We start from the raw sequence: 14198 nt of genomic DNA, 5'->3' as shown, positions 1-14198 counted from the left end.
GAGTGTGGTACTCCTCGAAGCATGGGTATAAGCACAGTCCTACATCACACTCGGCACACATATACCTTGAGTCCTTCCTCTGAGTACATGGCCTTACAGTGCTGTTTGCACAAATGTGACACCTCCACTGGGGATTCTGACATGTTGCACTTGGAGGGACGATTTTGGGGAAGTGTCTAGAGGTGAGGCGGAGAAGTGTGGCGGTGGTGAGCAGCACTTCTATCTTCCCCATATTTCCCCATTATCTCCCGCACCAGCTGGCGAATATAGCCCTCGAATGTCTCTTGGATGCCAGTGGTCTGTGCATGAAGATAGTGAGCATTAAGGACGGTGATGTTGAGGAGATGAAAGAATAATTTTTTATACCACTTCATCGTGGGCCTGACACAGTCAACGCTAGAAATCATGGCGTCTGATTGATCCACCTGTCGCATATTCACGTTGTACGCCAATGCAGGTTCTGGTTTCCAGACATGGCACGGCTCTTCTGCCCTGTAATCTACATTGTCTGTGCAGTGTACAAGGAGCCGATGAACAGACAAGAGGAGGAATACTTCGCGGTTGTGGTGACATGCTCTTACGAGGATATTATGTGCTTTGTAAAAAAACTCGTTTTTCTGAAGCTTCCCACCTTCACCATGTGCCGACGGTTCTTCTTTACAATGCCGCACAGACCAGTTTCGTGCAGGTGAAGGTACCTGGCGAGAAGAGGGAATGAATGAATGAATAAATGAAAATATGACATGGTGGCGCAACAGCAGAGGTCATATGCCGCCGAACACAAACATTAAAAGAAAGTTAAAATATATGAAAACCATAAAAAGCAGAGAGAAGCGATGCATAAAACAAACCGACAGTATAAAAGAAACTACCAAAACTAAAACGTGGTGGAAAAATTGAGGTTAAACGAGAACATTATAAAACACAAACTAAAATAGTGTAAAGCCCTACAGCTTGTGGAGAAGACCAGAACTCAATACAAAGGAGAAGGTGCCTCCCCCCATAACACAAGCCTCTACCCCAAGCACCAAGGAGAGAAGGTACGATCGGTTGCTGACTCGGCACCTGGAAAGGTATCACTGACGAAGGTCCCCAAGACTGGGGCATTCCACAAGAAGATGCCGCACAGTCAAAGGAACCAGACAGTCTTCACAATAAGGGAGGGGGTGCCCTCTCCATTAAAAAAACATGAGTCAGCCTGGTGTGGCCAATCCAGAGACAGGCCAAAGCTGTTTCCCACTGTCAGGATAATCCCACATACCCCCCATCGCCGAGGTTCCGACGAATGCTGTGGAGTTTGTTCGACCCTACTACATCCCACCTTGTCTCCCAACAGAGACGGACAGCCTCCACAGTGGTTGTACATAAATCCTCGGATGGGACACGGTAATGAGGAGAGGAAGGGCGAGAGGCTGCAGCTCTCACCAAAGAGTCAGCACGCTCATTGCCCACAACCCCCGCATGTGCAGGGACCCAACACAGTTATACACAGTATCCTCGCCTACCTAATAAGTAGAGCCACTCCAAGACAGACTGGACTAGGGGGTGTGATGGAAAGCCACGTGACAAAGCTTGTATTGCACTGGCTGAGTCACTAAAAATAGTAAAAGAAGCTGGAGGAAAACTAAAAATCAATTCAACTGTGACTGATATGGCAGTGATTTCAGCAGTAAAAACAGATGCAGAAGGAGGGAGACTCCCACCACGGCTAAAATTACGAAAAATTACACCAAAACCTGTCTCCACACGGGATTTAGAGCCATCAGTATATACAGGGATCGAATCATTATGAGCAGAAGCGTGTTAAAAAAAAATAGGACAAAGCTGCCTGTGAGGAAAGGGAGGCCTTCCTTTCCAGAAAGTAATCACAAGGTTGTACCTTTGGAAGAAGCCAGGGAGCCACTCATGGGACACGCATAGGGCAAACAGGGTAGGACTGAACACCCAACTCCCCCATGGCAACCCTCGTTCTGTACCCAAACGGGTGTGGATAGCGAGGGTGGGTGTTATAAAAGGGGAGAAGACCGACCTCGGAGGTAGCCTTACAACTCAGTGAGGCTGGAAGACAGTGAAGGTAATGCCAACACTGCATCATTAAGGACTGCCAGCCGAGATCTAGTGGCGGTTCATTTGCATCAACCAATAAACTTTCAATCGGAAAAGACCGGAAAGCCCCAGTTGACAAACGAATCCCAGCATGATGGACCGAATTGAGCGGCCACAGCCTTGCCTCAGTGGCAGAAGAGTATACCACACACCCATAGTCCAATTTACTCTTTACTAAGGCACGATAAAGGCGGAGCAGGACAGTTCTGTCAGCGCCCCAAGACAAGTGAGATAGAGTCCGTAGGAGACACAGGGCACAGAGGCACGATAGTCGCAAAGAACGGCTATGTGGTATCCACGTCAGTCTCCTGTCAAAAACAAGACCAAGAAACCTTGCCTCATCCACACATCGCACCCTGTGGCCATATATATGGAGGTCTGGGTCTGGATGTACACTTCTCAAACGGCAGAAATGCAAGGTCACCATCTTCATTGGGAAGAAACGGAAGCCGTGCATGGTGGCCCACCGAGAGACCTGTCCAGGGCAAGCTGCATGCAGCGTTCAGCCACGGACATTCGGGAAGTAGCATACCAAAGAGCCAAATCATCAACATACAGTGAGGCTGACACCCCTTCTGGAATTGAGGACACAATACCGTCCAAGGCTAGTGAGAAAAGGGTCACACTGAGGACGCTTCCTTGAGGAACCACTTCCTCCTGATGGTATGAAGGAGACAGGGTGACACCAACCCTAACCCTGAATGAGCGGTCATGCAGAAAATTTACTATAAATAGGGGCAGCCTGCCACGTAAACCTAAAGAATGGAGTTGCTGGAAGATACCAAACCGCCATGTAGTATCATATGCCTTTCCTAGATCAAACAAAACGCACACCAGATGCTGCTGCCTAGCAAAAGCATCACAAGCTGCAGATTCAAGACGGACTAGTGCATCTGTTGTTGAGCGATATTTTCGAAAACCAGACTGACATGGAGAAAAACTTTCGTTCCTTTCTAGGAAATACATAAGGCGCGTGTTGACCATTTTTTCAAATAATTTACACAGGCAAGATGTTAAGGTGATTGGCCAATACTCCAGGGGACTGTAACCTGCCTTCCCCGGTTTCTGGAATGGCAGGACAATAGCTTCACGCCAAGAGGAAGGAAGAGTAGATTCCTTCCAGATTCTATTAAAGAGGCTGAGGAGAAAGGACAATGCATCATTACCCAGGTGTCAAAGCATTGCATAGGGAATATCATCCGGCCCTGGTGAGGTGTCATGGCAGAGGGAAAGGGCAGATTGGAGTTCACAATGGGAGAAAGGGAGGTTGTAGGACTCCACATTCCCCGAACGGAAGTCCAGCACCCTTGCTTCCTCTATCTCCCGTTGTCTGGCGCAAATTGGTGAGCTAGTATCTCTATTACTGACCACCGCAATGGCAGACACAAAAATATCAGCCACAGCTGCAGGGTCACCAATAAGCTCACCGTTAGATATCAGAACAGGGGACCTGCTTTGAGTGAATTTTCCTGAAATCTTCTGCACCCTCTTCCACACTTGAGACACTGGTGTCTTTGAGTTTACAGATGACACATAAGCCTTCCAAAAGTCCTGCCCAGCTTGTTTCAGTACCCAACGAGCCTTAGCCAGTGCCCTTCTGAACTCAACAAGATTATGCTCTGTCCTGTGTCTACAATAACGGGAGAAAGCTAACTTCTTAGCACATACAGCAACACTGCAATCCTCATTCCACGATGGGACGCGTCGATAGCAATATGTGCCAGAGGTTTTAGGAACAGCATGAAGGGCATCAGAATGTAGAATGGAGGTAAAGAGTGAAACAGCCTCATCAATATGCGGAAAGTCTTCAACTGAGGCATTAACAGAAATCAGAGAAGAAAAAAGAGACCAGTCTGCCTTATCCAATCTCCACCTTGGTAGACGGGAACGGGGACTAGATATTGCTGCAATAAGGAGGATGGGAAAGTGATCACACTCATGGAGATCTTCCATAACCCCCCAGGTAAAGTCCAGGAGACAGTCAGGAGAGCAGATATAGATGTCAATTGCAGTAAATGAACCCGTTTGGGGGTGAGAATATGTAAAGGCCCCAGTATTGAATAGGGCAAGATCCTCATCCTCCAGTAAGGATGCCAGCATACTCCCATGTTGGTTAACAAGACAGTCGCCCCACAAAAGGTGGCGACCATTAAAGTCCCCCAAGAGAAGAAAGGGCTTAGGTAACTGGCCAAGAAGGTTTTCAAGTTCCACCCTACTGACTGCTGTGTTGGGTGGTAAATAGATGGAACAAACTGTATATCAGCGGTGGGCATACAACCGCACAGCAACACACTGGAGGTCAGACTGGAGGTGGACTGACTGATGAGGGATGTCAGCTCTCACCAAAACAGCAACACCTCCAACGGGATCTTGGGTTGGAGGTGAGTAAAAAGCATTGTACCCAGGTGGTGCATGAGGAGTGGCAAGCCCTAGAAGAGTTTCCTGGTGACATACGCACAAAGGGGAATAAGCCAGGAGGATCCGCAGCTCCTCCCAATTACCACGCAGCCCTCGACAATTCCATTGTAATATACTGGCTGAAGATGCCATAGTACCCACAGCGAAGAAAAAATCAGGAGGAGGGGCGAGACTACTTTGCCCCCGACAAGCAACCAGATTTAGATTGCTGCTTAGAACTGCCCTTGGAAAGGGACTGTCTGGCACCATTATGATGTACAGTGTGCCACCCAGCTGAAGATAACCTGAAGGAAGAAGAGGGCCGGACAACGGTCTTCTTCTGTGGCAGGGCAAGAGATGGTTTGGCAGGTGGACCACAAACTGCCCTAGCCAGAATAGAGCAGGCAGTGCCACCAGGAGAAGGAGCATGATCAGTAGCGTGTCCCACAATACTGGCATCTTGAGAGGGCAAGGCCTCATGCAGCTGAGCTGGCACACCAACGACCTGAGGACCACCACTATCTGGTGGTGGCTGGGTCGTCAGCGAGACGCCATTCCCAGCCTGCACTAGCCCTGACCCCTGAGCGTCCCGAGGAGGAGTAATGGGTTCCACTGCAGAGATCTTCGGTAGCAGTGCTTCGCTCTCTGAGCACTCTGAGAAGCCACGGCGACACTTACCTTGCACAGGAAGGACATCGGGAGTTCTGAAAGTGTCAAAGCAAGGTGTAGCATCAACACACGTGTTTGTCACAGGAGCAACCGGAGGAATTGGGATGGGGTAGGCACTCCCAGATGCTGGAAGAACCACCGCAGAGGGGACACCCCCAGAGACAGGAGGCACCTCTCTGGAGAAAGCACAGCTGCTTCCAGGCTGCACTCACTCAGTGGAACCCCCCGGCCGAGAAGGCCGCGAAGTAGAACCCCGAGAATTTGATGGGGCATTATGTGATTGGCAGCGGCACCTGCCGGGTGGCTTTATGGCGAGACAACACAGCAGCAAAGCTAACCCCAGGGCGAATGAACTGCTCCCTTACCCTGGCCTTTGCCTCAGAAAAGGAAATTTTCTCCTTTATTCGGACGGAAATAATCTCATATTCATACTTGTATACTTTGCAATCCCTTGAGGAGGCTGCATGTGCTCCTCCACAGTTCAGACATTTTTTAAAGGGTTGAAAACTCTCGCCGATGATTTGGTTATTTACTGAAAACTTACCCATTACAATTATCTTCATCAGAAGCGTCATTTGTAAGGTTTTGATGTACACTCAAGTGTATATTTATTACTTTATTTTGTATTAGCAGGGCTGCACCCAGGGGGGGGCCAAGGGGGCCATGGTCCCCCCGAAATTTCCTTCCTTGTAAGAAACGAAGTATATAAAAGTGACTTGCATTAGATTTTTTTTCTAGCCACAATTTTCATTTTTATGCCCCCCCCCCAAAAAAAAAAAAATTCCTGGGTGCACCCCTGTGTATTAGAATTAGAGAATACCATGAAAATCTCAGAATGATAATATTATGATAGTATACTCATATCCTTTATTACAAAAATAATATTACAGGGAAAAGAGATAGCCTTAGTGCCAGTCTAGAAAATCACTCTTGACTAGCAGTAGAATGCAGTCCATAGAACTTAGATAATTCATAGAAATGTGCTTATTCTTGCAGGCAATAACTCAGTAACACTATAAAAAAAAAATAAAAAAAAAACACTTTCAGTGATGACCATCACATTAGCTTTTAAGATCCTCATCTGTCAAATTGTGGAGCAACTGTGCATGATTAGCTAGGCGTGCCACAAAATTTACTGGCATGCTAGCTTTGTAACCAAAATTATCGTACAAACTGTACGATAATAGAAAATGGTATCGTACATGTACCAGAGGCAATATTATCGTCCCTATACGATAATTATCGTACATGTGGCAACACTGGGAGAAGGTGACTGGTTTCTGAGAACAAATCGCCAGCCATAACACTGCTTGTGAATAACAGGTTATGCCTAGCTCTGATAGCCACAGGTAACGAATTCACGTTTGTAAGACAGTCACTGGTAGCAGAACTAGGTTACCAATCTCTTAGAGTAAAACTATACCACCTCTTTCAGGCATTACAGGAACATCATTCAAAATTCCGTGTACGACCTACCTTCACATTTTCACAGGGCCTTCCAAAGGTGTGAAGCATTTAGGTGTAGTGATTCCCAGTGGATACCTGAATTCAGGTTTGTTATTGAGTGTTGATCTCCTTGGGAGAGCGCCAATATCCTGGGATGACAGTCGTAAAACCTTCTGACTTTACTTACCCTGTTCATTTTGTTCACACTAACAGTGGCAGGCTGAGATTTGTTCATGGAACCAAGTCACAGACATGTAGTTGGGAATCCTTAAGAGGTAATTACATCAGACTAGTAACCAGAATAGACTTTCCTCCATATCAAACCTGTATGTTGCCTGTATCAGTAGCAAAGAACCCCCATGACATTCTTAAGATTAATCCTGAGGCTAAATGCCTCCAACAAGAGGAAGCCATGTGAGTTAATGAGAACAAGGAAGTCTATCTCCCCTTTCATAGCCCCAGTAGATCAAGAATCAGTCTAAAACCTGGTACCTTGCTGGCCACTGATAACAAATTATCTAATGACCAAACTGAAGACACACCCTTCCAAGTCAAAAGTACCACAGTGACCAGTGCCATGCTTCCTGATATAACACAGCCTCTGGTCCCGTTACTCGAGAGGAGAAACTGGAGGTCTTAATTAACAAGTGCAACTGGTATCACTTAGATTCTAGACAGAAAGCGCAGTTGACTAATATTCTCAAACAGAATCATCAGGTGTTCATCCTTAGTGCAAATGAACAAGAAACCATGAAGGTCCCCCCTGTTCACATTGGTGTTTCTGACCCGACTCCAACCAGAAGTCCTCCATACAGATGTCCTGAGAATGCGAAGGCAATAATATCACAAATGTTGGGAGATATGCAGACAGAAGACATAACTGAGCCATCTACTGCTGCTTGGTTGAGTCAGATAGTTCTGGTATCAAAGCTTGATGGGAGTAAGAGAGTGTGTTTGGACTATCAACAAATTAATATCAAGTTACAAACCGACTTACAACCGTTACCATAGGTTAGATGAGTTAGTAGAGCTGACAGGTGGAAACCGTTTTCATGTAACCCTAGACATGAAGGATGTTTATCACCAGGTGGTGTTGGATGAAGAAAGTCGAGATGTTACCACTTTCAGTGATGGAATTTCGCTGTATTGCTTCAAGAAACTCCCTTTTGGGTTGAGTTGTAGTCCAGGAATATTTACCCGTCAACTAGGATCTGTTCTGGCCACACTTATGAAGGAAGGCTGGGTAAAGAATTATCTGGAAGATATCATTTTATGGGCAGCCACCTTTAATGAGCTCCTTAATAGACTATCAACCCTGTTTAAACATCTCATTAAAAATGGATTCAAGCTGAATGTCTCTAAATGCCAGTTTGCCCACAAACAAGTAAAGTTCTTAGGACACTTGGTATCAGAAGAGGGATGTAAGCCAGACCCTGCTGCCATGAAGTCTCCTAAAAATGTCAAAGATGTGAGGTGATTCTTGAGTATGGTTGGATTTTATAGAAAGCATATCCCCCACTTTGTTAAAATTGCTGTCCCATTAACTGAACTAACTAAGAAACATGCTTAATTTCAATGGTCCCCGTCATGTGAGGAAGCCTTTCAACATCTTAAACATAAACTGATCAGTGCCTTCATATTAGTAAAAGCTAATGTTAATATAAAAGATTTAACCTGCACACTGATTACAGTAACACCCACGTGGGAGCCGGTCTTATGCAAAGACAGTCAGATGGGTCACTCAAACCAGTGGGTTACTTTTGTAAGAAACTGAACCCCGTAGAAGCACGTTACTCCACCACTGATAGAGAAGCTCTTGCCATAATCTTAGCTTGTAAGACTTTCCACCATTATTTGTGGGATAGTTGTTTCACCATTAAGACTGATCGCCAGCCTCTAGTAACTGTATTCAAGAAGAAAACGAAGTCAACTATAATAAACAGACGGATGCTGGAAATGCACGAGTACAGGTTTGACAATGACTCCAAGATGGGTAGGAAGAATGTGGTTGCAGACCAGTTAAGTAGACCAGTGAGAGTGCTAAAATGGGAGCCAGATGAGAGATGGCTAGGAAAGACTCGGGGAGAGATGAGAGAGGCCCAATGTAAAGAGGCCAGGTAGTAGGATTTGATAGATTACCTAGAAGGTGTTGCAGTCCTTAAACATCGCTATCCTCGTGCCACCCTATGTTAGTTTGCTGTAGAGCAAGGAATTTTGTATTTGTTAGTACCTAAGAAGGATGATAGCCTACATTACTTACTAGCAATCCCACAGAAGTTAAAGAAAGCTGCTTTGAGTTTAGTACATGATCAAGAGTCAGGACACTTAGGCTGGAAAAAGTCAATTGACAAGGCCGAAACAAAGTTCTACTGGCCAAACCTTAGGTAGTAGAGTACCTGTGTGTTAGAATGTAAAAGCTGCCAGCAATTTAAGGGTACTTCTGGGCTACAACAGAAATGGCAGGAGTTGCCCCTTGTGCACAAGCCGCTTGACTGAATCAGTATTGATCTCACAGATATGTATGTTGGAACCCAAGGGTACCGTTACGTGCTGACAGTTCTGGACCACTACAGTAGGTTTGTCAAAGTTTCCAAACTTAGGACTAAAACGACAGGTGAGGTGTGTGCTAACTTCTCAGAGTAGTTGTGTGACTATGGAGTCCTGACACTTATTCTCATGGATGATGGGGGAGAGTTTACCTCGCAACAATTCAAAGACCTTTGCTCCTCCTACAACATCAAAATAGGCTATGTGACTGCATATCATCCCAGTGGGAACGGACTGTGGGAGAGAATGCACAGGACCATAAAAAGTGTACTGGCAAACCTGTGTAAAGGTCATTCCCTCTGATGGCTCAAATTCTTGAGTGAATGTCAACGTGTCCTGAACAGTGCAGTCCATAAGTCAATTGGTGAACAACCCTATTTTGCTTTCTTCTCAAGGCACGCCCCTTAGACAGATAGGTGTGAACTTCCCAGTGATAGAAAATGATGAACATCAGGAGGCGGTGGCCGTGGCTCATGATCTTATACAACAAACCGCTTTGAACATGGCTCGCAAGTTCCTGGAAGTAGCCAACCGAAAACGGAAGAACTAAGAGGCCTAGTGTGGAGACTTAGTATGGGTGAAAAATGAAAACCCTGAACCATGTATGGGCCAGAAGCTGATTGCGAAGTGGGTGGGACCATGTAAAGTTATAGAAGTGATACATGATGGTGGTGCTTATCACTTGGAAAACATGTTCGACAACCCTGTAGTGCAGACAGCAGCTGAGAAAGTGAAGCCTTATATCGGAATGGAGCAGTGGCAGATTGAGCCATCAGTTGTGGTGGAAGATGATAAGGATTGTCAACTTGAGATCCTGAAACCCAGAAACCGCAGATCTGTCCATAGATATACTGAGGATTGTTAAATGTATATTGTACCACACTCTGGTCCCGTCAGTAAGTTTCATTCTCCCTGTCAAATCCCTGTCATCTGTGTTACTTTACGATAGGACGTCCTGAGTTGGATGTAATACAGGTGTTCTCTGTATGGGGATGTATCAGAGCACATGAGGACATGTTTAGTAGCTCTAAGGAAATTCAGGGAAGACTATGTGTATGAGAGTTTGTATGGATGAAGACGATGCATTACAAGTTAACCACTTTCCTCCTTGAGGCTTATCTAATGCGAAGAGTGTGTAGGACAACCTAGTCTGGAAGTCCACGATAACCTCTATGAAGGCATCTGGAGTCTCAAAAGTGACTTAAGGTGGATGGGAGATTTGTCTCTGTGGGACATAATAGGTGTCAGGTTGACATCAGTGTTTATGGACCAGGAGAGTGAGGTACCGGCTTGTATTGGTGACAGACTCTTTTGGGTCAGCAGTGTCTCTCGCTGTCATTCTGTAGTTGTAAGAATAGTGCTGTCATGTGTATTTGTAGGACATTTGAGTGAGGTAAAAGTCTTAAAAAGGAGGAAAGAAGCTGTGTAATGATCCCAGTGATCAGTAGAGGTCATTTATAAGTTCTTAGTAAGAGTTTTCCCTTCACCCACTTGTCGCCTAAAATGAACACAATAATATTTGTACTTATTTTAATATTAAGTCTTCATGAACTCAATGGGCTTGAGACTGGATTCGAACTGCCCGCTGTTCTTAACTCAAATACATGCGAACCTGATGTCACTGTTCTTCCGGAGTGATGTAACGTTCTGCTTTCCTCTCAATTTCTTAAAATCCTGGTAAAATTGAATTACACTATGTAACAAAATATTATATATATATATATATATATATATATATATATATATATATATATATATATATATATATATATATATATATATATTTCCTTATTTGTTTTGCTCCAAAACTATAGAGAACATATATCATCATCTAAAACTTCGCTTTTGTAAACAGGAGAATGATTTTTTATATCTGATAATTTTCTGTTGAAAGAATGAGTGAGTTTGCCTTTTTCCTTCGTGAGGAGCCAGAGGAAAACATAAATATGAAAAGTTACATGTAATATAGGTGAATACATAATGAAAGAAATCATAAAAGTTTTGAATCGAACATTTTTTCGCGATTAGCTAATGTATAGTAGATCACTTTCATGGACCAGCCCCCAGATATAGTTCCCCAGCTTGCTCTCATGATACTGTCCTTGGTATCTCCGCTCAAAGTCCATTATATCTTCATTGAAGCATTCTCCTTTTCTTCCGAGCATGCACCCACGTTGTCCCTGAACTCATCAAGATGGGAATGAAGCATATGAACTTTGAAAGACTGGCGCCGTAGTTCTTTTTGAGGTTGTCAATCAGCTCCACATGGTTGTCATCCTTGTTATATCCAGGAAAACCGCGAACCACTGCTTTCAGGCTGTCCCAAGCCACTTTTTCCACTTTGAAAAGCTTGTTGGGAAAATCCTTGCACTCCACGATCTTCTTAACCTGTGGACCAACGAAAATACTGCTTTGATTTTCGCCTTCGATAGCAGGGGGAAGAAGTCTCGTAGGTAGTAAAATGCCGCCGACTGCTTGTTCAGAGCCGTGACAAATTGTTTCATGAGGCCCAGTTTGATGTGTAAGGGCGGAATCAGTAGCTTTATAGGGTACACAATGGCTCCCATTTCACATTGTTGCTCCCTACAGAGAAGTCGGTCATGTTTGGCCACTGAACTCGATGGTAAAGTGTTTTGGAACCTCTGCTGTCCCAAAGACGGATATAGCAAGGAAACTTGCTCCAGCCGCCTTGGAAACCCATTAGGCATGCCACCATTTTGAAGTCTCCAATGACTTCCCAATTGTACTCGTAGTAATTCAAAGCCTTCAGCAACGTCTTTACGCTGTCGTAATGCAAAGAGTGAGCCAGGGGAAGAGATGGGTCTATCTATCTATTGCCAGACGCCATAATCCCGTAATGGGTGGTCATTTGACTTTGAGTTATATGTTTTACGGGGAGGGGCACTAACCCTCCACCAAACCACTTGCTGACACGTAGGGAGCACGTATGGTCTGGTTACTTGTTCCCATTGTGGAGGAGCACAGTTTTTCGGCTCCTTGATGAGCTGTCGATGAAGAGGAGCATTCGCTAGGGTTACATGCAGTTCTGATCGCCTCGAACAGACCAGTTACATCATAATAGAAACAGTCCATCCTGATGGGTGAAGACGCTGGAAAATGATCGGTGACACTTCCCCTGACCAGAAACCTGCACGTCCTCACCCAACAGGTTCCATTGTTTGAGCCTGGATGTCAGGAGCTCAGCTTTGGATTTTGTAAGACCAAGATCTCTAATCTAGTCATTGAGATCTTTTTGGTTTGAGAAGGAAGGACGGTTTTCCTCAGCTGCTTCTGTGAATCCGCCGTCTGAATCTGTGGTGTCTTCCACATTCTCTGGTTCACTGCTCTCCGAAGATGGCAGTTCTCTGGCTGGAGGAGTTGGTACTGGGAGCTCAGGACAATGAGGCACTTGGTCAATAGATGAAGGAATGTCTGGATAAGTGATTGCAGGAGCATTCTTGCCATCTCAGCGTTTAGAAGGATCCACCAAGCAGAAGTAGCAGTCACTTGTTTGGTTTGTGGGTTCACCCAATATTCTTGGAATGGCGAACTTCATGGCCCTTTTTTCTTCTCTGTACCACCATGTAAAATAACAAATAGTATTAAAACACACTGGTTTCACCATTAAGAATACAAAACTATCCATTTTATATTTCTACGGTTAGATCATCTCAGTGTAATACGGACATTTTATGGATCCAACTCTCCTTCCAGAGTTTGTTTGTTTGTTTCAGTGCTCGCAAGTGAAATGAGGTGCCCACAGCTTGTCTTGATCACCGACAGACATGCCAAAATATGCCTTATAAGGTTCACACATCTTTCTCCTTTTAATAAACTGACCACAAATATAGCAACATGCATCAGAGGAATGCTTACAACCTCTAGATGCCATCTCTGAAAAAATAGATACATTCATTTTGGCAATGATCGAAGAAACAGAAACAAATGGTATAGAATTTAAATGTACAACAAAATTAGCAGTTATTGTAAAAAACCCAAAATTCATCCGTAATTCGGTAATTCGATAAAGATTTGATATATAATATAAATTCACAAGCCTTTCAACTAAGCTCCACTAAGACTGGCTTCATTTCAACTGATAGCAACCACACCCGGAGAGGAACAGCGCATCCGGAAATAGTTTGTGTTCGAATAATGTGCTTCAGCCAGTCACCGAGCTCAGCAAAATGACGTGCAATGCTGACATCGGCAAATGCAGACACATGTAAAATGTACGTCCTGTCATTTAGGAAGTGAAGCTTTTCATTCGCCCAAGAACCCACCCCACTCTGCCTAGGTAGCCATTTTTCACGCATTTGAAGACATAAAAATCGCTCTCCCAGTCACAAAAGTGAAGTCTGACAAGAGTGATAGCCGTTTTTCATGGTTCTGAGACCGAAGCTGTCAGAAAATAACATCCGCTACCCAGGAACAAAAATCGTGTTATACAGTGTTATTAAATGCAGACAAGTGCACGATAACAATTGTATTCGATAACCTTTCCCCTCATATTAAATTCATACTGCCGATTTAGCTAAGAGAAAAAGTTGGTAAACGGAATTTTCCCTCGTCTCATCCTTGTAGCGAGTTCCTCTCTCGCTTTTGTCTATAACAAGACACGGAGCAGAGCTGGGCAGGAATCCCTCATGCACTCATACTTCCCATGGATCTGTAGGTTATTTTGCCCTCCTAAAGGGGTTAGTACTTACATATTCCTCATGAACACATTAAACTTACCCTGAAGTAGTCTTAGCGTAAACTGACAAATGATTAACAAGAGAAATTAAGTGAACGGCATGTTGGGAAAAGCCTTTGGTTACCGTGACAGTGTTACGCTACAGAATAATTCCTGTATGCTAGTTTATAACCAGTGAATACATTCCTTGCGGTAACTGAATAGAAGTTAATCAATGATTACATGCCTAGTGGCAAGTGAATAAACGTTAGAATCTTTATCTTTCAAGGTCAAGTGGGAAGAAACCGGGAGTTCAAGGGTAAACTTACCTATGTATAACTCTAGTTCATAAAAATTT

At 44.4% G+C, this 14198-nt stretch overlaps 1 protein-coding gene across 1 annotated transcript in view; it reads right to left on the bottom strand.

The window, feature by feature from the left end:
• LOC145394490 (uncharacterized) overlaps positions 1 to 6814 on the bottom strand; it is a 442434-nt gene extending 435620 nt beyond the window's left edge. The window contains exons 1-4 of the mRNA XM_080268339.1: positions 6715 to 6814; positions 4957 to 5181; positions 3388 to 3509; positions 2574 to 2763 (exon numbers count right to left, since the gene is read on the bottom strand). Of these exons, the coding sequence (XP_080124465.1) occupies positions 2574 to 2763; positions 3388 to 3509; positions 4957 to 5181; positions 6715 to 6814 (637 nt within the window). The remainder of the gene's footprint in view (positions 1 to 2573; positions 2764 to 3387; positions 3510 to 4956; positions 5182 to 6714) is intronic.
• Between the last annotated feature and the right edge of the window lie 7384 nt (positions 6815 to 14198).

Source organism: Coenobita brevimanus, chromosome 27, assembly GCF_032717465.1.
Source record: "Coenobita brevimanus isolate Jiangsu-jjx chromosome 27, ASM3271746v2, whole genome shotgun sequence".
NCBI lineage: Eukaryota > Metazoa > Arthropoda > Malacostraca > Decapoda > Coenobitidae > Coenobita > Coenobita brevimanus.
This window is presented reverse-complemented; position numbering and strand designations above follow the sequence as displayed.